This window comes from Lissotriton helveticus, chromosome 4_1 (genome assembly GCF_964261635.1).
Source record: "Lissotriton helveticus chromosome 4_1, aLisHel1.1, whole genome shotgun sequence".
Lineage (NCBI taxonomy): Eukaryota > Metazoa > Chordata > Amphibia > Caudata > Salamandridae > Lissotriton > Lissotriton helveticus.
The window spans coordinates 656,963,181-656,989,938 of NC_136063.1; the positions used below are offsets into that span (position 1 = coordinate 656,963,181).

The window sequence follows — 26,758 nt, forward strand, 5'->3', positions numbered from 1 at the left end:
GACCAATTGGGGGAACTAATAGGTTATTCTCATCGCATAATCCTCAAAGAGGGTAGTTGTCCTGTCCAACATAAGATGAGGAGAGTTCCTTTTGCTTTACGTAAGGAAGTTAAGTCCACTTTAGAAGAAATGCTTCAAGGTGGAATTATCGAGCCAATTGAGGCGTCTCCGTGGGTTTCGCCTGTGGTAATTTCCCAGAAGCCAGACAATAAAATTAGGTTCTGTGTGGACCTGCGTTCACTAAATAAATGTGTGGTTGCAGATATATTCCCTCTGCCAAACATTAATGAGTTGGTTTCGACACTCAAAGGAGCCAAGTTCTTTAGTAAACTGGATCTAAAGCATGCTTACCATCAAATTTGTTTAGATGACAGTTCCAAACATCTTACTGCATTCATCACTAGCGAAGGGACATTCCAATTCACGAGATTACCCTTCGGACTTGTCTCTACCGCTAGTGTATTCCAGAGACTTATTTCTGAGGTTTTTAAAGGGTTAAATAAAGTACTTTACTTTCAGGACGATATCCTGATCTATGGGGATTCCCTAGAGGAACACAATGAGATTTTGCAGAAGGTGTTACGAAGGGTAGATGATGCTGGGCTAACATTAAAAAGGGAGAAGTGTGCATTTCTTTTGAAAGAAATAGAGTACTTGGGTTTTTGTCTGTCTGAGAAAGGAATAAAACCTAAGAAGAATTTGTTAGAGGCCATTGAACTAGCCCCTTTCCCAATTGATAAAGATCAACTTCGATCCTTCATGGGTCTGATCGAGTTCTACTCGAAATTTGTGAGGGATTTCTCTTCAAAGACTGCTCCTTTGAGGTACTTATTAAAGAAGGGTGTTAAGTTCAATTGGACTGTTGAGCACGAGTCCTGTTTCAATATGATCAAAAAGGAGCTTAAATCTGCCAATGTCCTTACTCCTTTTGATACTGCTCGGTCCTCCATTTTGATGGTAGATGCTAGTATTGTAGGTCTTGGTGCAGTTCTCCTGCAGAAACATGGAGGGGTAGAGAAGACCATAGCGTTTGCGTCTAGGCCTTTGTCTGTTTCGGAATCAAATTACTCGGTTATAGAGCGTGAAGCTCTTGCTGCTGCTTGGGGTACGAGTTATTTTAGGACCTATTTGTGGGGTTACAAATTTATCCTTCGCACTGATCATAAACCTCTCTTAAATGTGTTGGCTCCGGGAGGTGCTGGAAAAGGGTCTCCGAGGTTGGCGAGATTAGCCTCTCGCCTACAGGATTACCAGTGTGAAATTGAATTCGTTCATGGCTGGAAAAACATCCAGGCGGATTGCCTGTCACGTCTTCCTGTGCGATCCTCTAGTGGGGAGGATTCTAAAGAGGGTGTTGTAGATGATGTAGCGGTTGCTATAGCAGAAGATGTTACGTTTGTGGGAGGTGGTTCCTTTTCTCGTGAGGAGTGGTCGAAAGGTATGGAGGAGGATCAAATTTTAAAGGCAGTCATAAATCTTGTCTCCAAGGGAGCAAGAAGAGAGAGCACAGTTGAACCTCAGGTCAGACCGTTTTTAAAAGTTTTAGATGAACTTTCCTTAGAAGGGAAGGATGTTTTGATGAGGGTATGTTCCTCCAAGTTCATTAAGGTGTAGGATTCTGGATTTGGCCCATGAGGGTCATTTGGGCCAAAGCCTCACACAACGTCGCGTTAAGGAAAACTTTTGGTGGCCCTCTGTTGATGGTGATGCAGTAGATTGTGTTTTAAGATGCAGTTTCTCAGTTATCTCAGATAATGGCACTCAACTGACATCTTCAAAAATGGCTCAGTTTGTGCGTGAGTGTGGCATCAGGCATCAGAAGACGAGTTTATACAATCCCCAAGGTAATGGCCTTTGCGAGAGGGTAAACCGTCTCGTGAAGGGAGTGATTCAAATGTTTGTTGAGAGTGGTTGTTTTTCCCATGAGCGAGTGCAAGAACTTGTTTGGGCCTACCGATCAACACCTCATAAGAATGGTGAAAAATCCCCTTTTGAGTTAATGCGAGGGCGAGCTCCTGTGACAAGGCTGACTCCTGCATGGTTGAGGTGTCCTGTTAGTGAGGTGTCCTTATCCCAAAGTAATATTTCTTTACCCATATCTGTAGGCGATCTGGTCAAAGTGAAGTCAGGCAGGTGTTCTAAGGGTCTTAGCAAGTTTAGAGGTCCCTACAGGGTCAAAAGAGTTTTTCCGCATTTTGTTGTTTTGGCCAACGGGGAAAGTTGGAACTATAGAAGAGTAGCACTATATCAAAAGAAGAAGGATTTTAATTCTAATGATTTAATGGCTAATGGTTCAAGGGGATGCAATGGGTACTTGTTAACCCCTGATGGTAACTCCTCTTCCACTTCTCAACCAACTGTACGGGGGGAGGTGGGTAGTGGAGATGCTTCCACTTCTTTGTGTACACATGATAATTCCTTGGTTGAATCTGCCTCTATTACATCTGTTCCCACTACTTCTTCTCCTTCCTCATCAGAAGCTAAGTTGAGGTGTCCTCGCTCTCGTCGTCCACCCACATATCTGAATGATTATGTACATTGATTTCTGTTATGTCTCTTATACATTATTGCTTTCTTTTCTGGTTAAGAGGGGAAGATATGTTGTACAGTGCTTAGCTCTCCTTCTGAGCTGGCACTCTAGATTCCTGTCAATGTTCTCTGTTCTGGCGTTCTCCTTCGCCCTGTTGGCAGTTGGAGCTCTGGCCAGAGGAGAGATGGGCTTACCTGTTCTGTGCTGCGAATAAAGCTGGTACCTGTAACATCCACCTGTGAGGACATTCCTCATTTACAACACTCTCACTTCTCTAGTGAGAATTCATCCATACTGGATTTTGGAAGTGCAGTGCTTTGGAGGAAGTTGTCATGCTTTTGGGTGGCACCCAGCATCTCATTGCACAGAGGTGCACCCCTGCTTGTCACCATAGAACACTGAATAAATATCTGAGAGCTGCATAGTCTCTCCGATCAGCTGCCTGAAACTACAAGGAAAAAAAGGACTGCCCTGCTGGAACCTGGATTTGCACCCAAAGGCATGCACTCTGAATGACTGTGCCTGCTGCACAATCTGGTACTACAGCCCTGGAGACTGTGCCTTGCATCAAGAAGGATCAAGGGATGGGCACCCTGAAAGTTGACAGATCCCACTTGCATCATCTCCACCAAGAGCCTCCATCCTGGAGTGCATCCAGTAGAAATTTAAGGATGTGGCCAGTTCCATTGTAGGAATTGTGGTCCAGATATCCCATAGACCATCTAGGAATGTCCAGACCTTTGGATTGGTGATTTGGACACTTTGAACCTACAAAGGGACCTTCAGGAAGCACCTCCTGAAGTTTGGAGAACTTTTGTGAAAAAGCTCCATCAGGTGACCAACCTGAGGTGGTAAAGAAGTTTAGTTTTATCAGGAATGTGGTATTCCAGAGTTATCTGCTTAATTTAAACTAAAGTTTCTATCTGTTCAAGAAACTGGCTGCCAAGGTGAGATTTGCTTTCCATTAATAGTGAAATGAGAAAAAGAAGCACTCTTTTCTATTCTTCCTAGTTGAGTGAATGGAGTTTGGGACTAAGTAAAACTTGTTTGTCAAGTACATGCCTTCATTCCCAGCCTCATGGGGGTGGCGTTTGTCTAATTCGGAATCCCTGCTGTATAACTTAATTCCTTAAATTCAGCTTCTAATCTTTTGACTACAATTAGTTTGGTGTCTATCATGGCCAAAAGATTGCTATGAACTAGTGAGAACCCCTGTGGTTCGGTGATTTCTCCTTTCTGGCATCTGACTTTGCATGTATTACTTAAAGTGCTTTCATTTGCTGTTGTTGAATGTTCATTTAGAGACCACCTTCCTATGACGTTATCTTGTTGTTCCTCCCTTATTTCATGATCTCTCAAATGGATTTCAGCATTATATTCATTTTTTGATAAACGGGGCATAACTCACTTCTTCAGCATCAATCTGGTCTCTTAACAAAAGCAGCAGGACTAACGTTAGGTGCACTAACTTTATTCCTAATGCTTCTTGGCTCTTTATCGAATACTTTATTGGCATCTTTTTCTACCCTAACCTCCCCCTTTGCCCAACCTATCTCAGAAGAATCTCCTGAACTGTTTGTGGTGGTACTGTAGAAAATATAGCATGAGGATTGTCTTACAGCCTTTTACCTAAGTTACAAGAGGAGGTGTTGCCTGAGGTGGTGTTGGTCTTTTCTTTTAATAGAAGCCTGTACATTGGCAGCCCTATTTAATCCACCTTGTTAGATCACGCACTTAATTTCAAGCTACCCTCACAGGTCCCCTTGACTTCTTGTTCTTTCGCTCCTAAAACACACAAAGAACCAATAAGGAATTAAGGGACACAATTGTAGCTAATAAACACAAGACACAGCTAACAGACAATTTTTACTGATGCTGAACATGGGCCAATGGGATGAAGTGCCAAGTGAATCGTGCTTTTAGTGAGGCCAGGCCATGATGAAGCAAAAGCAAAAAACAAATAACCAGGAAGGCAAGCACTGGAGGGCAGGCATGTAGCTTACCTCCAACTCAGGGTTTGCAGGGAGCAAGAGCACACCAGGGGGGGTTCGGTGAGCCACCTGACAAGATCTATTCAGAGGTATATGGACAGCTTTTGGGGAATCGCCGGGCATCTCCCATCGTGGCTCCAGAGCCAGTAATGGTTAATGGAGGGGGAGAAAAAGCTGCATTAATAGGCCAAGCGCAATACACTACATGATATGTCCCTCAATGCACAGAAGCCTGCACCGTCCCTGCTATAGTTATACTAGAAAAGTGATGAAATGCATCAACATGGATGTAGTTGCCTTAATGGCACTATATCACGAGCTTTAATCAGAGCTAATAGAGTTTCTGTAGGGCACCACTAAAACCTCTCACTTGTGCTGCTAGGAGACAGATTCAAATATCCTCTTGTTATAAACACACACCCGTATTCAACAAACACAGCTGGATTTGAAGGAAAGTTAGTGGATTTTGGTCTATTGCAGAAGCATGGCTATTTAGTTAGATAAGGTGATTGCAAATAGGAAGTTTTAACAATATATTAAATGCAGGAAACTGATGCAGTCAGGCTGCACAGTACATTTGAAGCTACAGTTTGGAGGGCGGGGGGAATCAAATCGTGAAGCTGATTTAGCTCTTGCTTGTTTAACTAATGGTGTGATCTGACAATTGTCTGACAGAATGCTAAGGCCTGTCAAATTTAGTGGACATCTTCTTTATGCAGCCATAGGAGTACTACGGTTCAGCTGAGATGAGCTATATCTCCGTGTGATTCACGGTCAGGTGGAACTAGGTCTGATATGCTCCTGCCTCCAAACCCCACCACAGAGACGTCAATGTCAGGGACATCAAGAAATCTTGGCGGAGTGGAGGGGGTTACTGACTACTATGGGATTTTGGGAGATGACATATGTGCGTGCAAGGCCGGCTTTAGCGCTGGTGGCGCCCGGGGGCGAGAATCATTTTTTGGTTCCCCCAAATCCCATGACCACCTCCTCAGATTCTCTCACTACCACCGGGCATAAGTGCCCCTCATCTCTCCTATCCTAAGTTATTGCTAAACACAGAGCCCCCTGAGTTTGGCGCCCCCTCCACAGGTCAGCGCCCAGTGTGGCCACACCAGCCACACTGCCCTAAAGCCGGCCCTGTGTGTGTCAGTGTTTGTAGAACGATTCCCCTAGTATTGCCCTGGTATTTCAGAGATTTAGGGTGCATCAAACAGTGAAAGTATCTGTGTGAAACACAACTTGTAATCCTGATAGGGATGGAAACTCGAGTTAATTGTGCCTTCAGATTTACCGGTGTACTCTGAATGAGCACCTGTATCTCCAGGGACAAGTCAACAACGTCCTGCAGAGGTCGGAAATCGGCTCGTCGTGTACGTGGTTTTGCAAACTGTGTAGATATCTGACTCTTAAGAAATTCAAAAAATCTTCTCAAACATATGAATGAATATCTTTGCAAATCGCAGGTATATATGCATGTTTCTATAGAGATATATATTACCTCTCAAGGTTCACTGCCAAATGGACCGGAAGGAGTATATATGACTGAGAAATACACTACTCCCGGAGATCAAATTGTTTTAGCTGCGAGTCACCTTGCAAATAACGCCCCATTCTTCGCCTGAGAACTCCCACGTTCTTAACTCAAACCTTTCACTTCTGACTAAAGGGAATCTGCCAAACTCCTAGATATTACCCAGTTGGAAGAGTAATTGAGCTTGGGAAAATATGCAAATCATTATCAAGGATTTGGAATCTCTGAATACAGATTCAACAGTATGCGCACTACAGTGACACGCTGGGGGCATTCCAGCTCGGTTGCTAATTGTGTGCTGCGATTCTGCACCCCCAATTTGCGATTCTATGAGGTTCAGTAACTAGTGGTTGCAGAATGACCTCAATATTCTGTGCTTCGTAATTCAGAATTGCAAATAAAATGCTAATTGTGTAGTTCTAATATTTCAAGGTGCACAAATCTAACATTTGCATTTTTTGTCAGTAGAAATGCAAACATCTTTCGTGGCAAAATCTGCGTGTGTAAACACTTGCAGGGTTCAGCTTGCACCTGCTGTAATAATCATGATTTTGGGCCTAATGAGAGTGTAAACTTGGTTCGAGTTTATTAACCTGCTTGATGAAAGAACTTTGGAGGCAATAATCATTTTATTTATCAAGCCCAGATAGTTTGGTAAAAGTCTATACAGTTCTGGGCACACAGTATGCACGCCCATCAACGATGCACGCACGTCTGACAGGATGATTCTACAAAGATGTATCTACCATCATATGTCCTTAGACAACATGTAACAAATTTCCCCAAAGTAAATAAGGCCAGATGTATGTACAGACAGGGGCTGAACAGTGGATGCAAATTGAGCACCAACTTTTTGCAAATGGTCTGCAATTTTGCAACGCAACCTATGTGCTAACGATACATCTCAACATGCTGCTGCAGTCAGAAACCAGTGGTACAGCTCGCTGAGATACACAAATACAAAGAAAATGCCCGCTGCTTCCCCCGGGGACACTTCCACAATATGGCCCCTGGTGTGCAAAGCTTGTGCCCTTCTCTAAGATTCCTCTCTACTCTCAAGCTCTTCTTTCCCTTACATAACTCTATTTCTCAGATTCGCTTTACCTTCAATAATATATTTCACCAGGTTTAGTGTTTATTTGGATAGTACTGTAAAACGGCATTTAACTCCTTCGCCGAGGGCGAGCAGGCACTCAAAACGTTCTAAACAAAATTAAAACGAACTCAAATGAAAAATTAAAGTGAATAAAAATTAACGGCATGTGATGAATGTTACTTTGTGATTGACAGCTGTGTACAGTGTTTTTTCATGCTGCTGTAACACTAGCGCCTTGACGGTGGCCATGAGAGACCAGAGGGTAGACAATAGCCACTGAGACATAAAGGGCCCCACCAGAGAGCAGTACATTTAATCTAATACCCAACTGCTTCATGAAAGCAGCATGGGTTCACAAAATGCACATTTTGTCTGACTATATGTGGCCCAGTACTCATTGGGAACATATGTTATAGGAACACCTGGCCCAGGTGTGTGGTTAGTGTATTGTTTCCTGTCTAGCAGGTTAGTAAATGCAATCAGGCGAAATGCCTTGAGATGGTATGGACTTTACCCGGCTGGAGCACCAACCTGTAAAATCAATGCCAAGCTGAGAGCATTAGGCACTGTGGAGAGAATACTAAACGTATTCACCAACACACCTCTGTGAAAATATGGAGCAGCGAGAGAATCGTTTGTTGTCAAAGCTTTTTTTCATCTCGACAGTAAGAAAGCGGCTAAGCATGTGGGAGAATATTACACACTATATCATATCTGAAGGTAGGCGCCGGAGAGAAAAGGCTGAAATACTGCACCTTTCACAGCCGAAGATGTATTCAGAGTCTTTTCCGGGCTCCTTGATAATCACTTTCTCACAGTACCAGGACTGGGGCTTGGAGCCGGAATCGCACCGCAGCAGCACTTTCCGCAGCTTCCCCAGGGACACGGCTTCGACCTCAAACATGTCAACCTAGGAGAGACACAGCCGGGGTCAAGCAAAGCAGTCAGAAGAAGGCTATCATGTTTAAGAAAGAGAAAAGAACTGCAGTGCTCCTTGATGATGTCGCACTATCGCAGGAGACTTCAGCTGGTATAATTGGAGCTGTACTTGACAAATGCAAAAAAACTTACCTGTTGGATTTAATAACAAATACATTTCCGTACTAAAAGAAAATAGTTCTATGAGTCCAAAATGAACATCAGCAGTTGTGCTATGGAGGTCATCACTAACACACGGCTCTAGAATTGCACCTCAATTCTAATCCCCAGCACAAACACACAAAGCTCAAAGTTCCAATGTCGGACCCCGAGGGAAGTGACAGTCACAGGCTAGTCTTCCCTGTGGTGCTTCATGCTGACAGGTACAGGACAGGGTGGGATAGGTTCAGCTGGGGCCGGTAGTGGGAGTACTGGCCGGGGGTGACGTGGGGAGGGGCAGGGTGGGGGGTAGTAATGTATGTATTACGGACTTTAAAAGGTAAGTAACCATAAAAATAAACAAAACGAATTTCGTTGCACACACTACATCGCACTTTTAAAGTCCGTAATCCATACATTACTACCCCCCACCCTGCCCCTTCCCCTCCCCACGTCACCGCCCGACAGGTACTCCCACTACCGGCCGCGGCTGGATAGGTTAGTTAGGGGGAAGGGTTATATAGGTGTCAGGAAGGGTGTGCCTGGCCTCTTCCTGACTCCTAGCACCACTGGGAAGGAGCAGGTTTAGGCAGAACCACCCATCCACTTGACATGTTGTGGGATTTTGGTGGTGTGATGTTTTTCTACAGCGTGTTGCTAATTTAGGACAGGTTGCAGAGCGCAGGCGGAATTTTGGGGGATGGTGAGTCATATGCAGGCATATCCACCCCTCGGGGGGATGGAGGAAGGGAGCAAAGGTGACTGAAGACGGTGAGCGGGATACATCGATCAGGGGAAAGATCTTCATTGGAGGATGTTTGGTAGGGCAAGTGAGGGAGTGACTGGGTATATGGAATGAGGTTAGTGAGTGAAAGGGGAAAGAATGAAGCAAGGCATCTGGGTTTTGGGATGGAAAGTAGCGTGAGGTGTGAATGGTGCGGGGGGGGTGAATGGAACTGTCATGTTTATTGTCATATTTACCAAGTTTGAGATAACGTTAATGTTAATAAAGTTGATTACATTTTGCAAACTTGTCATAATAAATGGCCTTTTACGCTAAATTAACGACATGACGTGTGATTATTGCATGAAGTATTGGCTAAAACAGTCAACTGCTTTTTCTATAGTGATTAGTGCCGCTGCCCCCAGTTTTGTCATTGGTAAGGTACTGTTTTCTCGTAGGTATTCTCTGAGCTTGTTTGTGATTGCGGTGATATACGTAAGTGAAGGAGCCTCTCTTTGACAGTACTTCCTCACAAAAAGTTTCCTCGCATTTTTCAAAATGAATGACAAGGATGTGGAATCCTGGTGAATGAATTTCATAGCAAGAAAAAAACTAAAATCCCTGTTTCCAGGATTAGACAAATCCCTCTTTCCCTTAATTTATCGTGGGGGTGTGGTTAAAATAACAGCAGACCCAGCTATTGTCTGGAGCTTTCAAAACCAGCTTCCAATTGCTCCAGCACTCGAGGGAGAATCCCGAAGGAATTAAAGGCCAGCCCGCCCTGGCCATGACTATGTTTTTGCCCTTATGCTAGTCTTCTACTCTGCTTCCTAACTCCTCTACCCCTACCCCTCTATATTTTAGTATCACTAAAATGTCCTATGCCTAATACTTACAACCTGTCTATGCCATGTGTTACCTCTACCTGAACCTTAAACCCAGTAACCCGACTGTAACTATACCCTAGTACCGCAAACACCATGTTCACCCTAATATCTCCTCCTATACCATAGCACCTCTACCTACAGCCTAGCACCTAGACCCTAGCACGTCTGCCCTTACACACACCCACACATTTCTACCTAAATGCTAGCACCTCTGCCCCTGAATAATCCATAATAAATCTACCTATGACCGAGTAACACTACCTCTACACTAACACATATAACCTGCCTATACCCTAGTATGGCAACCTCAGCTAGACTGTAGTGTACATATCTTTACCCTAGTAAATTTTTGCTCACCAATAGCCTAGTACCTCTAGCCTATCTGTGGCCTAGGACCTCTATCCAAGCCTACACTCTAGTACTTCACCTCCTGCCTTTATCCCAGTCCCTCCAGCCCTGACTGCCAAAAACCCAAATACATTTCCCACTGCCTATTCTCTAGTACCTCCACAAGCTACCTATACCTTTCTTCCTATAACCTACCCATGCCCTAATACCCCAACCCTCAACTATACCTAGTTACCTATAACCATACCTAAACCCTAAACATTTGGCTATACTCTAGCTAACCAATAGCACCACAATACCAGCTTACAACCTAGCACCACTGCCCCTATCTATACTACAGTACCTCTGTTTGCCTTAAGACTAGTACCTTTAATTCAGTTTGCCTAAACTATTATACACTTACCCCATCTAATATATAGTATCTCTAAACACACCTATACCCTTGTACTTCTACCCCTGTGTTTACCCTGGTACCCGTACTGCTTCCTATTCCCTACTACCTCTCCCTCTAAACATAGGTACACCCATGTACCTAATTACCCTCCTCTCTCCATTATCCCTGCCATTGTTTGTCCTTATCTGTTTTCTTGTGCGGTATTCTGGTCTGCTTTTTTGGTGTTTATTGGTTAACGTCCTACTTTATTCAAGAGATAGTGCTTTCCTTATTTTATTTATTCTCCACAATGGAGTTTTGCCACGCTGTTGTTCTATGTTTCGTTTTTTACCCAAATTGAGACAAAACCGTTCGGCCATATTGTTCTTTCTCTGAAATAACCATTACCTAACCCAGTGTGATGGTGCTCTGTTTATCAACGTCCGAAGGATGGAGCAGTGTTAGCCATGTGTGAATATATATATAACCTCGAGACTTGCAGAACGCACACAGAGACTTCTACTTTTACCACATTTTCAGATCTGCCAACGAACTCCAAGTGTGACATCAAACAACAGACATATACCGACACACTTAATTCAATACTCCTCATTTATGACCTTAGACACAGCTGTTACATCTTCTCCTAGATCTGCCATTGCACCACAATCCTGTTACAACAAGCAGGTCTAATACCTGGGGCCAACAAATAAATCTCTGTCCACTCTGGTCCCACCCGTACTACTCACATCCGGTGTCTTGCTTGTATCCGCAAGCAGCTCGGTGCTACACAATTCTCACCCGAAGCAACACCGGCTTTTCCAGTACTGGAACCAAACACTTTCTGGAGCATGTCAAGCTGACTAATAGCAATTTCGTTATACAAGTTCTCTGGCTCTGCAATGATAGAGGTGCCATGGACTAGAGGTCTGTGATTCGGTATGGTGGCAGAGTTGACTGTTAAGTGGGTAGTAGTGGGAAACATGAGTTGTTCGGATCTTAGATTCTATAAATTCGGGGGCGTGGCTTAGCGCTTGATGCGGATGGCGGCGCAGACGTGAGCGCTCCGATCCCGCTGAGGGGAACGAGCGGTCCGCGACTCTCTTTTGACTCGCTGCCAGCGGGTCTTTACGGCGGAAACAGCTGAGCATACCGGTTTCGGTTTGAAAGCTTTATTCGAGGTATATACTCATAAAAGCACAACATACATTTAAAATACATCACATAAATATTTGTTTCACATTTATGCAAATACAATATTTCTAAAACAGTTGTGCAAGCTTAATCAGTATAAAAATTAACACACATTTAAAACAAGACTCAAATTGCATTTGTAGAAAGAACCCTCCGCCTAATGGACCACACCCACCCCAAATACTTAGCTATTCCCATAACAATAAACTCGTCAGTGGAGGTACAGATGATTCTCAAGGCCTCAACAGCACTAGATGTCCCTAGATTCTTCCAAACTGGAGCTAGCCATACCCTCCTTGGGGTGGTATAGGCATTACAAATAAATAGGAAGTGGCCTATACTTTCATTGGCTGCCCCACACGCTGGGCAGCACAGGGTGTTTGAACTCCTCCACCTGCCTGTTAGATATCTCAAGGGGAGGGAACCAGACCTCAACTGGAAAAATAACTTCCTGTCCGTAGGGACAGTTATACTGTCCCAATACTGTTCTAACACGGGACACATTTTAATTTCCAGTAACCGACCCCCCATCGAATCAGATTTTGTACCCCTCCAAAGCCTATCGTCTATCCAGTCCCAGTATAAAGTCTTAATGGTATCTTTATTAGGAAAAACTTCCCCCGCGGGATTGTCCCAAAGGTTGGAGAGACCAAGTTCCCCTAACATAGCCCTTAGATTTTTCAGCCATGGAATTTTGTGGAAGGTGTCAACATTAATTATTGCAAGAAACCCATCTGCATAGTGCTTGATCTCGGGGGTGGTCCAAAGACGTCTCCAATATAAAATGGGACGCAATCGAGCTCGGTCAATAACAGATCTTCTCCCAAGATCAAGTTTAAGCGGGATTAGTGGGGTGCCTAGGGGAGGTCCCGTAATTCCCCTAAAGAACCTGTTCTCTGATATCTGTAGGGAGATAAGCTTTTCGAAGCCCCACAGCTCTGCCCCATATAGGGCCGACCCTATTGTCTTTGCATCATATACGGCAAGGACAGGTTTTATGGGTTTTGTTTTTGATTTTTTATGCTCCACCCGTAGTGCCCCCGAAATTTGCTGGTGTTTCAAGACCGCTTTTTCTATATGGTGGGACCAACCTTGGCTATTTGCTAGTTGTACCCCCAGATAGGTAAACTCCCTAACCACCTCAAGCTCGATGTTATTCAGGTAAATCCTAGGACGGGGTTTACATCTTGGGGAAAAAGCCATCAACTTGGTCTTGGCAACATTAACCTCGAGGCCATGCTCCAGGCAGTACCCATCAAAAATATTTAAGGCACGTTGTAGCCCAGAAGGGGTCTTGGACATAATAAACGTATCGTCAGCGAACATCAGGATCGGGACCCTGATGCCCGCTAACGAAGGTGCGTCAACACCAGCATCCAGCATCCTACCTACTATTCCATTAATAAATAATGAAAAAAGCAACGGTGCCATTGCACAACCCTGGCAAACCCCCCATTCAACCGGAAAGTCGACGGAGGATTGACCATTCAGGCCCCACTGGACTTTAGCGAAATTACTCTCATGCAACCTCATGATTAAAGTGAGCAATTCCGCTGGGATACCTATTTTGTTTAAGACTGTCCAAAGCCTGCTCCTCGGGACCAAGTCAAAGGCAGCCCGCATGTCGACAAAGGCGACATACAGGCTGCCCCTGCCAAGAAATACCGTCCCCCACCGTAGCATAGTGAAACGAAACACCTGATCGACAGTGCTGGTAGCCTGCCGGAAACCTGCCTGGTAAGGGGAGAGGGAATTGTTCTCATCCACCCATTCCATAAGCTTGTTTACCACCATCTTCCCTATCACTTTTTGGATAGTGGCAATCAAGCTTATTGGCCTATAATTGGCCGGGAGGGACCGATCTCCTTTTTTATAGATCGGTATGATAATTGCTCCCTTCCATTGTTCTGGGACTAGCACGCCCTTTGCAATAGCATTCCCCAGTAAGAACACATACCTAATCCACCTTTGTTTGTCATTTTTAAAAACATCCGAGGGTATCCCGTCTAGACCCGGGGCCCTTCCCCCTTGTAGGGAGCATATTGCAATTTCAACTTCTTTGGGGGAAAACAAATTATCACTAGGAAATACAGCTGGAATTACTTCCCCCATAACCACCTCCTTTGTCTCTGCATATGGGGGTCTAAAATAATTCACCCAAGCGGCCTCGGCAACATTATTGTCTGGTTTATTTGGGATACCACCTCTACCCCACTTCACTATCTTCCAGAAGAGCCTGGAATCCTTAGCTCCAGAGGCTTCCTGTAATTCAGCCCAGTACTTCTCATCCCACATTTTCTTTGCCAGGGATATGCTTGCGTTATAGTGCTTCCTTGCTGCACTAATCGCAGCCCTATCCCTGCTCCTAATAGCGCTACCCAGGGCTAATCTGACAGCCCTACACTGTTGGTTAAACCACCTGGCTGGTTTAGGAGGAAGTGTACGATTTGCCTTGCGTTTTCTCATAAAGTGAGGTCTTAGAAGGGAAAAGAGATTGTTGTGGATGTCAGTAATTACCCTAGACCCTGGGGCTACGGGACTTACTATCTCCATAGAGGCGAGAGCACGGTCCACCTCAGAACTAATGAAATCCATGGATTCCGCATTCGCCAACACACATGGCCATTTCAATCTGCGCATATCATTGGCCATGTCAGGGAGTAAACCGTCAATTGGCTGCAAGTTGTACTGGGTGACCGTCCACCAGGTATGGGTCACACAAAGGGGGTTGTGATCACTTTCTAATCTACCCTTGACTTCCATGTCACAAACCCCCTGCCAAAGATTAAGACTGCATATAACGTAGTCAATCCTACTTCTATTATGGCCATTATCAAATGTGCAAGCACCCTCCTTGTCGCCCTTTGTCCTCCCATTGACGGCTCTCATCCCATATTCCAGACACATGGCATTTAAGAGAAGTATGTCCTTCGTCCAGCGTTTTAACAGGGGCTAGATTCAAAGTAGGGACTCCCCAAAGATTATCCTCCTCCTGCCCCAGGGGATCATCAGTGCTGTCTAGGGGTTCAAAGGTCCTATTTAGATCCCCAGCTACTACTACTCTATTTCCAAGGGACTTTGTTTCTAGAAAGGTAGAAAGGGCCTCTAGAGTGGGGGAACTCCCAGTATTAGAGCCCCTGGCATAAACATTGTACAAATCTATCACACCCCACTTTTCTGAGGACATTCGCAACATTAAAATGTCTCTACAGCCCAAATCACACACTTTTAATGTAAACTCCAAACTCTGCTTGATCCAAATTGTAAGACCTCCCATTGGCCTACCCCTGGCACCTCTATTTGCTGGAATAGAGAAGTTTAAATAACCTGGAAGAAAATTGGGATCACAAGCCCATGTCTCCTGTAAAAAACACACTTCAAACCCATTAATAAAATCAATCCAGGTTTGTGACATCAGCTTGCTACCCAATCCTGCAATATTCCAAGATATAAACTTCCCTACAATAGGACCATCCCTACATACTACTTTTGTCAAAGACATGGTAGGGAGGTTGACTGAGCTGCCACCATGCCCTTCCCAATTTTGATCATTTCCCATAATATTGTGCTCCACTTCTTGAGTACCAACAATACTTGGTGTGGGTAGTTCCCCACTCCCCTGGTTTTGCGTTAGCTCCCCGCTTGCTTCCTCCACAAGTAAAATCTTTTCAACTACATTTATTTCATTTAACACCACATTAATATTCAAAGCAGAAACATTAGGGTTCCCACATAAATTCCAGCAAGTTGTGCCTCCCCTACTACTCAAATGATCAGTCTTTGGTCAACAACCCCAACCCAAACCTTGCATGCCATCCAAGAAATTATAGTTTAGGCCATTACAATGGTTTGGCCATTGCAATGGTGCAGCAAAAGGAACAACCCCTACCGGGGGGGGGGGGGGTTATTAGGACAGCTTAAATTCCTAAACACGCCTGCTTGGGCGCTTGTTGGTCTTGGGTAGAAAAAAGTGAGATCAACAATACCGATTCCACCACTACTTGTGCCCCAGCCCTGTCTTGTTATCCATCCTGCCACCCTGGGGTCTTGAAAATTGATGACAATACAGTCCCCCCCCAAGTTTTTGGGAGTACAACCAATCCAATCTATCCTCCTTACCCCTATTATCAACCCATCCACTTCCCCTGGTAGTGGTCTATTTACCCTTAACCAGTGCATTACTTTGTTTTTCAGCATCTGGAAGGTTTCTCTTTGTCCATCCAAAAGGGGTGGTACGTTGGTAAGGACCGCCACATAGGGATAGGAGTCTGGGGTAAGATTCATAGGGGGTATCTTTTGAGGGGGCTTCATCGAATAAGACGTTGGTTGTCTAATAGCTGGAGCAACAGGGCGGAATGTAGGAATATTTGGTGGTTGCTGAGAGCTAGTGGGTACAGCATTGCTTAATCTGGAACCATTATTACCCCCTACTCCAACACTAGGGTTGGGTTTTGAGATACTTAGTGGAGGCTGGGAATCTTTCGGTACAGAAGTACTACTTTGAGGGCATTCTTTATTCTTAACTTTAGGCATTGGGTCCGGGAGCTTGGTTGTTTTTTTCCCAGTACTGCTGCCAGGGCAAGCTAGCACTACAGAAGTAGTCTGTTGACCCAGTCCCTTCCCCTGAAGCCCACTTGTGGTTCTGTCTACTGGAGGTCGTATTTCAACAATAGGCACATTTTTAACCTGTCCAATAGGTTCCTGCAGCTTACTACTCTCGCTTTTCCTATATTGGGATTTGATTAATGATTTTGTGGAGAAAAAGTTGTCTAAGGTAGCCTGCTCAAAGTGGTCTAATCGATTAACTAACTTATTAATTTTTTCCTCCACGGGAGTCAAGAGAGACCTTAACAGCTTTTCCAACTCGGGCAGCAATAAATGAATAGGGGATGAATTCTCGTCCAACCCCGTCCCCGGGGGGTCATTGGTAGTGAGACCTGGGCTCACTAAAACAACAGTTCCCCCCTCATTGAGTGGTTCTCCATTTTGGCTAACTCCAATATATTCCTTGTGTGTGCGCAAAGTTTTTGCAACTTTCCTGACTTTACTTGGAGGTTTGGGGAAATAACATTTCTTCGGGGCGGTGCTCCTCTTTCTTTTTGAGCTTGGTTTTAGTTGAGCCACACTGGTTGACACACCTGGCTCAACTATACAAGTTGGTGAGTCAATAAGATTAATAGGTGAAGTTGTGGGCATGGAGGAGATCTCAGGTCCCGAATTCGAGCCACCCTCCGGCTCCAAGAATAAAGGGAAGGCATAAGGTGTTTCGGACACGGCGGGCAAGATTATGGACGACAAAGGAGTAACCAATGCCGGATAGCCTTGCGGCGGCCTTTTTTCCACAGAGTTTTTAAGAAGCTCGATGGACATCCTACGTTCAACACGTCTCTCTGCCAGGGAAATTTCCTTGTCAATGTCTTGAGCAGCGCGATAGAAAAATGTATCTAGTGGGCCAAGAATGGCTGGCCCAACCTCGGCCTGGGGAGGGACCAGGGTGGTACTATTTGATAATGAGGACATTATTTACAGCCCCCAACAGCTATACAACAAATAATTAATAAGAGTACACCTAAAATGCATTACGTGTCAGTGGGGTGGCCCAGCCCGGCCTCCTTTGGCCCCTGACGGCCACGGACGGTCCCGCCCTTGTCCCGGGCTTCTCCTGGGCGCCAGGGGCGTAACACAGGCCCCCGCAGGCCCCGCGGTGCGGGGGGCCCCTCAAGCTCCAAGGGGCCCCTCAGCTGGAGAGCTCCTGATTGCGGGCCGAGGTAGTGCGCTGTGCCCAATCCCGAGACAACTAGGCGACCGGGGCGGGGCCTGTCCTTAGTGGTTGAGCGATTACTGGCTGTGGCACCGCGGGGAGGGTGGGGGTGACCTCACGTACTCGTCGGAAGTGAGGTCGGATTTAGGAAGCGGGAACTCAGAGGCCTCGGGCGCTGCAGAGTGCGACGGTGGTGGACACCAGGGCATATCCTCAGAGGTTGAGGCCCGGGATTCAAGGCTGCTTTCTTTTCAGCTGCCTTTAACAGCAACGATGGAGCTCCGTTCAGCCCTGCAGTACAGGTACACATTTGCATACAACATAAACGTCCGTTAACTAGGCCCGAAAGCAAGTTGCACATTTTCATTCCGCGCCCGAGTGTTGCTGCACGTTGTATGAGCTCAGCTGTTCCAGAAGGACTGGCTGTTACCCCTATGGCCTCTTAGAATAAAAAAATCGTGATGTTCAGCTGTGCATAAAAAAAACGGCATGATTTTTTGTTAGAAAAGCTGAGGAGCGTAGCAGCAGGGACAAAGTGATGCTAGGCAGGCGGGGAGGGTGGGAAGTGAGGGGTGGCTGCGGAGTGTACTGCTGGACGCCGGAACTTCGTAGTACAGGTTTAAAAATACTAGAAGATTTGCTCTCAGAATCTCGTTTCAGATCTCCGTTCTTAATCTGTAACTGGAATAAAACGAGATCACTGTTCTGATAAAGACCGTTTTTTCTCCGGGCCTATGCTCAGACTGTAGGCTGGTCTGCTCTGACGCTACAGTGATGGGCCCTTCACTGCCTGAGATCCCAGCCATCCTCACTGTGCACCCGGTGAGTGTAGAGACCCCCCCCCCCCCCCCCCGCATTTCATCCACACAACTCATACTGTTATTCTGTACACCACTGTGGCCATCCCGTGTACACAATTGCAACATCAGTCAGTACCCCAAAACACATTTCTACCTGTCCATTGTTTTCAAGTAGAGAATAATGCTCACCATCAGTCTACCAGTCCAAGGTACAATCTTGCTGCTTCCACATTTGGGGTGTAAGTCTCATGCTCACTGCGAGGAATGGGTCTATATGTCCTGTCCACTTCTACCACCCCATCATATCTCTCTGTGTACGTTCTTCCAGTCCAACTATCGAATTTGCCCTCTTCAATGAGTATGAAAATAAAAAGGCAAAAGTGACATAAACAAGTACACTCTAGTGGTACTGCGCCTGTGAAAGCTATGCCGATGTGGAGAGAAAAAGGATTTTGTTTACGGCATACGCTTAATAACATTGGCCATGCATGCTCTTTTTAGAGACTCCCCACTTTTTCAACCCAAAACCCTGGTGTCGAGATCTACCATTTCTGGTGCTTTACAGTAGTTTTAAGATTTTTTTTCGAGTTTCTCGTTGTTCAAATAGTTCTAATTTCTGATATTAAGATGTTTCCCTCAGTTTTTTTGCTCGATTTTGCTCAAGAAAAAGTGACACTGATAATCGTTGAAACGTCACCCCTAATTACATTGCAATTATGAAAATGTCACACATAAGCAATCTGAAACCTTGGGAGCTATGAGCACCCACAATGCGCATGACAGTCTGCAACATTTGACAAACATATGGCTTACAGCGTGGCTCAGTGGTTAGAGGCGGCAGACCCGGAAGCTGAGATCGACCGTAGACCAGGGTTCGATTCCCCGCCTCGGCTGGTCTCGGGCTCAAAATTCCACGGACTCGACAATTCTCGCTCTGGTGCCTACTCAACTCACGGGGTCACACTCTGCGACTCTGGGCAATAGCTTGCTTAATCTCCACTACGGCCCCTCGCGGCGGGATGCCTGGCTTTCACCTTGTGGACACCCTGCCGGGGTTTCTCACAGGGGAATACCAGGACGGGTTCCCTAAGCAAGCGCCGGGACGCTTACGGGCAGCTGTGCGCTTTACAAGTCCAGCACATTTACATTTACTGGAACTCACACATGTTGTAGTGCATGCCTAGAGCTGTCTATTACAGTTGTGTGCACATGTCTGGGTGGTGTGTGTCCTGTTACTGTAATGTGTGTCTACCAGCCTGCGTACATCCAGCCTGCCCTTGACACACAGGCCCTTTAAAGTCTCCCATTTTCCCCTTCTGTTGCCTGACTTTATTAACCCTTCCCAGGCACGCTATGTTTACTGGTTTGGACGATGCATGAAATTAGCCCTGGCGACAGTGCATGGTGCTGCGTTGCACGCTCAACACTGGTGCAGGAGCAGCTTCCAGTAAATCCTGGCCCTCCTCCAGCCACGAGGGCCCCGCCGACCACACTCTCCCAAGTTGCTCATCATGAAAACGATTTGAAATGTGAAATACCTGTCAGGTAAGGCGGGTTCCCTCTGTCACTCCAAAAGCAACTCTACCCAGATAGCACCCTGGCCCTCCTCGCCTGTTCCCGTCCATAAACTGAGACAAAGGGCGTGCTTTACTGGAGGTAGAAGGCAAGGCTTGTGCAATATCCTGGCGGGCACCCTACAATTTACCACTACAACAGTGGACGTGTGCTCTTGTCGACTCTGGCCTCGCCTGTAATGTTATCTCCTTCCAGAACACCTACATCCTCGCCCTTTCACCAGTTGACCCTTGAATACCTAAGATCTGCTCAGGGATGAAGCCAGGAACTGAATGGATATGGGGTTTAAAACCAACTCTCTTCCCTGAGCATTTTGGATGCACTGCTGGTCGGCCTTAAGGCTGCATCACCATTAACATGCTCACAATCCACACTTGTGCATCCAGGTTATTCAGTGCACAACTTGGGCTATAAAATAGCCCCTCCTATCTAGTTAATGTATAGTCTGCAGAAGTGTCCGGAACAGGGTCCCTTTTCATAATGTTTTACTTTTCTTTAACTTGTATTTTGGGATTGTGTATGAACAAACATCCTAAGTGAAGGCCACCCCTTAAAAATCATTTAGTATTTAAAGCTGATATTAGAATGTTATAAATTACTCCTCCTATTTTGCATTTCTAGTAAAGGGGCATAAATCAAGGGGAGTAGAGTGAAAGGCATAGAGTGGCATTGCCTGGAGTGGTGTAGAGTGCTATAGAAAGGAGTTTTGTGGAGTGGGGTAGAGTGATGTGGTATGAAGGGTTGTGGAGTGTCCTAGAGTTGAGGGTCTTAGAGTAGGGGATCACAGTGTTGTGGAGTGACGTAGTGTGTAGGGATGTACAGTGGCATAGCAGAGTGGTGTAAAGAGCTGTGGAGTGGTGTGGAGTAAAGTGGAATATACTGGAGTGTCGTAGAGTGTCATAAAGCAGACTATCAGAGTGGAGTAGACTGTTGTGTCATAGAGTGAACTGTCATAGAGTGGAATGCCGCAGAGTGGAGTAATGTGTCAGAGTGGAATGGCATTGCGCGGATAGCATTGAGTGGTGCTCAGTGAAGTGGTGTAGAGTGGCAAATAGTGTCATGGAGAGGTGTAGAGTAGCATAAAGTAGAGTGGAATAGAGTGTCATGGAGTGTGTAGAGGGGCCTAGAGTGAAGTCGCATAGAGTGGTGTAGTGTGTCATAGATTGGAGTATCGTAGAGTGTGGTGGCGTAGACTGGCGTGGAGTAGAGTGGTGCAGAATGGAGTAGCATGGAGTATAGTGATGTAGAGTGGATGATCATAAAGTGTTGTGATGTGTCATGGAGTAGAGTAGAGTGTTGGTTGTAGAGTGGAGTGAATAAAGGGGAGTATGCATGATATGCAAGCACAGTACCATTACTGACAACACTGTACTGACAATTGTAATAACCATTAAATTAGCACAGACAGTTTTACTGATAAAACTATACAGAGCACAAACAATAATGTATGGAAATGTCATTACCTAGTGTACTTGTTTGTTTTGATTAGTATTAACGTATTTTTCTACTACACTTCAGAGTTCTACTCCACTGAATCCCACTTACCTCTGACAATCTACTCAACTCTACAAAACTCCCTCTATCCCACTCCACACTGCTTTACTCCACTCTATGCCACTCCAAGCTACTCTATTCCACTCTAAGCCCTTCGACTATACTCCCTCCACAACACTCTATGCCACTTCATTCTATACTACTTAACTCTACAACAGTCTACTCCAGGAGCGTAACACAGACCCCCGCAGTGCGGGGGGGGCAAGCTCCAGCGGTCCCCCTCAGCACAGTACTTCGGCTGGAGAGCTCTTGATAGAGTCCGGAGGGGCCCCCTCCACATACCTTGCAGGGGGGCCCCCTCAATTTTCGTTACGCCACTGCTGGGCGCGCTCCCGCGCAGCGCCCAATGGACCTCCTTTTGATGGAGTAAGAAATAATGATGGGCGGGGGGCGGGGCCAACAGGGAGAGCAGCCCAGGTGAGACCAATAGGGTTCGCAGGGACTCCTGGTAGCTGGAGTCCCTGCCTCTAAACTCGCAGCCCTGCCGGCAACTCCACGCGCCCCAAGGTCCCCACAAATACCGCTCCTCTCCAACAACAGCTCCGGGTGGATGCGGGACGCTGCGGGACCCGCGAAGCGGGGCCGGCGAGCTGCTGGGTACTCCACGAAGTCAGGGGGGTCAGTGGCAGCAATAGATGAGGGTAGTCAATAAGGCAGCAGCAAATCCACCGTAAAAGAATCCCACAAGCAGAAAGACCAAACCCGCTTTTCACTCCGTGGGCGGGGGGGGCGGGGCCAACAGGGAGAGCAGCCCAGGTGTGACCAATAGGGCTCGCAGGGACTCCTGGTAGCTGGAGTCCCTGCCTCTAAACTCGCAGCCCTGCCGGCAACTCCACGCGCCCCAAGGTCCCCACAAATACCGCTCCTCTCCAACAACAGCTCCGGGTGGATGCGGGATGCTGCGGGACCCGCGAAGCGGGTCCGGTGAGTTGCTGGGACTCCACGAAGTCAGGGGGGTCAGTGGCAGCAATAGATGAGGGTAGTCAATAGGGCAGCAGCAAATCCACCGTAAAAGAATCCCCTGTTGAGCTCTCCGTGTGGCTCTTAGAGGACCTTCATTGCCGTTTTTTTTTGAAGATTGAAGCTCCGGTCGCGGCTCTGTCATAGCCGCGGCCGCCATTTTGTTTTCGTGACAAGCCGAGGCTGCCTTTCAGGTACGAGCAGCTTTTCAAGACGGCTACTCTCTTGCTTGCACCTTTGTTCCTCACATAGGCTGAGCCATGTTCTCCTCATTATTGACCCGTTTTGCCTCCTGATTGTGACTGCTCTTTCTTGTTGGCTTTCCACGCTGCCTCAAGCCTCCTCAGCTTTTTAAAGATGGCGGCCATTTTATGACCTGTGCTATCCTTCTGGACTACTCATTTGCGGCTGCTGGTTTGCCTTAATTTCCTCACTGCATTAGAGACTTTTTTTCTTTTTTTCTCTGCTGCATTGTTCCTTTCAAGTTGCTTTGCAGTCTACGGAAATTCTACATATCTCTTATTTAGTTGCCTCCCCCTTTGACGGCTAGCTTACATGGGCAAACTTACGCCGAACGTCATCACTAAACCTGCGCAGCATATTTTCATCAAAAACTCCAAGGTGTTCTCGGCCTTCGCCCAGTTAGAAGTTTCTCAGCCGTCTTCTGTCCACTTGCCACAGTCCTCAATGGAGCAATCTGCGCAGACTGTGGGGAAAGGAACTACCAAGAGGCCAAAGAAGGACCCTCCTTCTCCATCTAACCCTGCTTCTGCCATATCCATGGAACTATTGTTGGAGGACATAAGAGCATTACGTGCTTTTATGGAAGAAACCAATGCCAAACTACAGGATTTGACTGATAACTGGTCTCAAATGGATGCGAGAGTCTCGTCTGTGGAACGCAGCGTCTCTTCTCTTCAGGAGTCGTCGTCTAAAGTCTCCCACTTGCATTCACAGGTTGCGTCTCTACAAAAGCAGGTGGAGGAGTTAGAAAATTGAAATATATGCAACGACCTACGTATTTACGGCCTGGTGGAGGGTTGTGAGGGGACCGACCCTGTTTCCTTTTTCAAATCCTTTCTTCCCACCCTCTTGCACTTGTCAGAAGGCACTATGCTTAATATACAACGAGCCCACAGGCTTGGCAGAGCTCCTTCTCCTACCTCCACCTCTTCAAAACCAAGAGGCGTCATCATGTACTTTCTGGAATACATCGATTTATTAAAGGTTCTTTCAGCAGCCAGAGCCTCTCCCCGCCTAACCTGGTCAGGTTCCTCCTTGTTCTTTGCACAGGATTATGCAAGAGCCACAGCGAATCGACGTAAGGCCTTCCTCGATATGAGACCTGCTCTTCGCTCCATCGGTGCTAGATACGGTCTCTTTCACCCGTGCTTTTTCAGGGTTACCTACAACAACAAGACGACAACCTACGAGGATCCAATTTGCCTCCAGAGTTTCCTGAACTCCTGCCAAGCTGCTGATATGGACCTTTCTGGCCCATCTTCCTCTTTTCCGCCATGATTTTTGCATCTTCTCTCTCTTTAATGGTTGATTTTCATCGTTGTTTTTCTTGCTCCATCTGTTCTTCGAGTCTAGCAGCTGTGCTTTTTACTCTCATATGCTATGTACCCATTCCCTTTTCCCTCTATGTTCTTTTTCCCTGCTCTTCTTTTCTATTTCCATGGTGTTTTTTTTTTTTGGCCTGCTGTTAATGGTGGTTTCGTCTCCTAATGTTACTCTTCTTTATCCACAGGTTACATATCGTGTTCCGTCTTGTCCCCTTGGTTGGGTGGTACGTGCACCCTGTTGCCCGACCTCCTGTAGTTGGCTCTACCCCCCTCCTCCTCTTCTCGTTCGATCCTCCTCCCGATTGTGCTCTCCTCCCTTCCCGTAAGTACAGTGTTCCTTCCTGTTCATCATGTTTATTTTCCCCTTTGTCCCCCTTTACCTGGCTTTCGTTTTTTTTCTATGCTTAAAGGTGTCTTTTTTTCTCTACTTGCTTTTCCCTCTTAATTTTCAGAGTTTTGTTCTATCCTCTCCTCTTTCTACATGTTTTTGCCTTGCATCTTTGGTCTTCACTGTTCTGTTTCCTAACATTTGCTTATCTCTTATGGCTTCTTTCTTTCCTTTTTGTTCCTATCTTCTTTTTTCCTTCTCCTCTATACTTTTCTTCTTTCTCTTATTTCTTCTCTCCTTTCTTTCTGGCATTTATGATCATCTTTTTCTCTTTTGCTCACTTTCTCTGATTGGTTCTCCATCTTACGTTGCGACTGATCTTCTTCTTCTCCTATTTTATGTATTATGTCATTGAAAATAATTACATGGAATGTTAAGGGCATTAACTCTCGAATCAAGAGGCAACAAATTTTATCTCACCTAGCCAGATTAAATGTGGATGTTGCGTTTTTACAGGAAACACATTTATCTGATATAGAATCGGCTAAGCTCAAAAGAGGTTGGGTTAGTGAGGTTTACTATTCCCAGGGTGATGGTAAACGAAATGGAGTAGCTATTTTATGTCGTAAAACCCTATCTCATTCTCTAATTGCTCAGGAATCAGATGCTGAAGGTAGATGGACGCATGTTAAACTGTCTCTAAAGGGTGTTCCAATTTCCCTCCTTAATGTCTATGCTCCCACTGGCGGCGATCCTACTTTTTGGCATGACTTTTCCCATCATCTCACTAGATTTGCTGATGATAACTTTATCTTAGCAGGTGACTGTAATCAACCCCTTGATCCTTTTATTGACCGGAATTCCAAGCCTCCCTTTGTTCCAAATAAACCTCACAAGCTCTTTACTCAAGCCATCTCTCAACATAAGCTCATTGACGCCTGGCGCTTGTGTAATCCGACAACAAGAGAATTTACTTTCTATTCCCCATGCCATCATTCCCAGTCCCGAATTGATTATATCTTTATTACTCATATTATTGCCCAAACTCTTACCAATGCTGAAATTGGTCCGATTTTACTTGCCTGTTGGACCAAAGAGATGGCGTTTTAATAACGCTCTTTTATTGGATCCCAAATTCACTGCTTCCTTTATTGAATTTTTCAACGAATATTTTTTATTCAATGATACCTCCTCCATCCCCAAATATACCATCTGGGATGCCTTTAAGGCTTCGGCAAGAGATTTTATAATTGGATATGTAGCAAAGAAACGAAGACTTGCCCGCAAATTTACAGGAGATCTCCCTCACGATATCAAGAAATTGGAACACGCCTAGTTTACTTCTCATTCACAAGACAGTTTAACAGCCCTAGTTAATGCCAAAATGAAGTTCAACAAAAAATCCACAGAGGACGCCTCCCTTTATTTATTGAAATCCAGTGCAAAATTCTATGGCGGCAGAAATAAAGCGGGAAAATCTTAGCTAACTATTTGAAAATCAAACATAACAAATTGAATATTGAATCCATCTATGATGCTCAATCTAATCTCCAACATAAAGATACAGACATCCTCACCGAATTTTCCTCTTTCTACGAAACTTTGTACTCCTCTGAAACCCGACCCTCTACCCAATCTTTAGATCAGTTCTTTTCTACCATACATAAACCTGATAACTTCCCTCTTGATCTCTCTCCTTTAGAATTAGATATTTCTCAGCATGAATTACTTCTAGCACTCCAGACTCTCAAAAAAGACAAAGCCCCTGGACCAGATGGTCTTACTGTTGAATTTTTCCTACATTTCTCAAAACTCCTCATCCCAAAATTACACTCTCTATGGGACTCATTTCTTGCCTTAGGTGCCTCTTCAGGCTCTTTCTCTGACGCCCACATTTGCCTCATACCCAAGGAGGGGAAAGATGCGCGACACTGTAAGAACTATAGGCCCATTTCCTTGGTCAATATCGATTACAAGATCTTTGCTAAATCACTTGCAGCGCGTCTTGATCTTCTACTCCAAGACCTCTTAGGCGAGGAACAATCAGGTTTCGTCAAGGGCCGATTTATCACAGATAATACTAGACTTCTGTTTAATGTTTTATCAAAATCTCATAAATCACCCCATGCCCTTGCGGCAATTGCCCTAGATACTGAGAAAGCTTTTGATAGGGTTGAGTGGACCTATCTATTCTATGCCCTCAAATGGTTCGGTTTTGGCCCAAAATTTATTTCTTTGATTTCTTTATTGTACTCCAATCCACGTGCGGCAGTTTGTGCCAATGGCCTGGTCTCTTTCTTTTTTGATTTAGGAAGGGGAGTGCGTCAAGGTTGCCCTTTGTCCCCTTTTCTTTTTTAATCTGGCTTTAGAACCTTTTTTATCCAAACTCCGTCAAAACCCTGACATCCATGGCTTTCATGCCTTGGGTTCCCAAGTTAAGCTGGCCGCTTATGCAGAC

General features: G+C 45.6%; 1 protein-coding gene across 1 annotated transcript in view; it reads right to left on the reverse strand.

Annotated features, from left to right (window-relative positions):
* Nucleotides 1-26,758, reverse strand: part of RP1 (RP1 axonemal microtubule associated) — a 1,491,030-nt gene that overhangs the window by 617,820 nt on the left and 846,452 nt on the right. Inside the window, exon 23 of the mRNA XM_078686181.1 lies at nt 7,907-8,061. Coding sequence (XP_078542307.1) covers nt 7,907-8,061 — 155 coding nt within the window. The remainder of the gene's footprint in view (nt 1-7,906; nt 8,062-26,758) is intronic.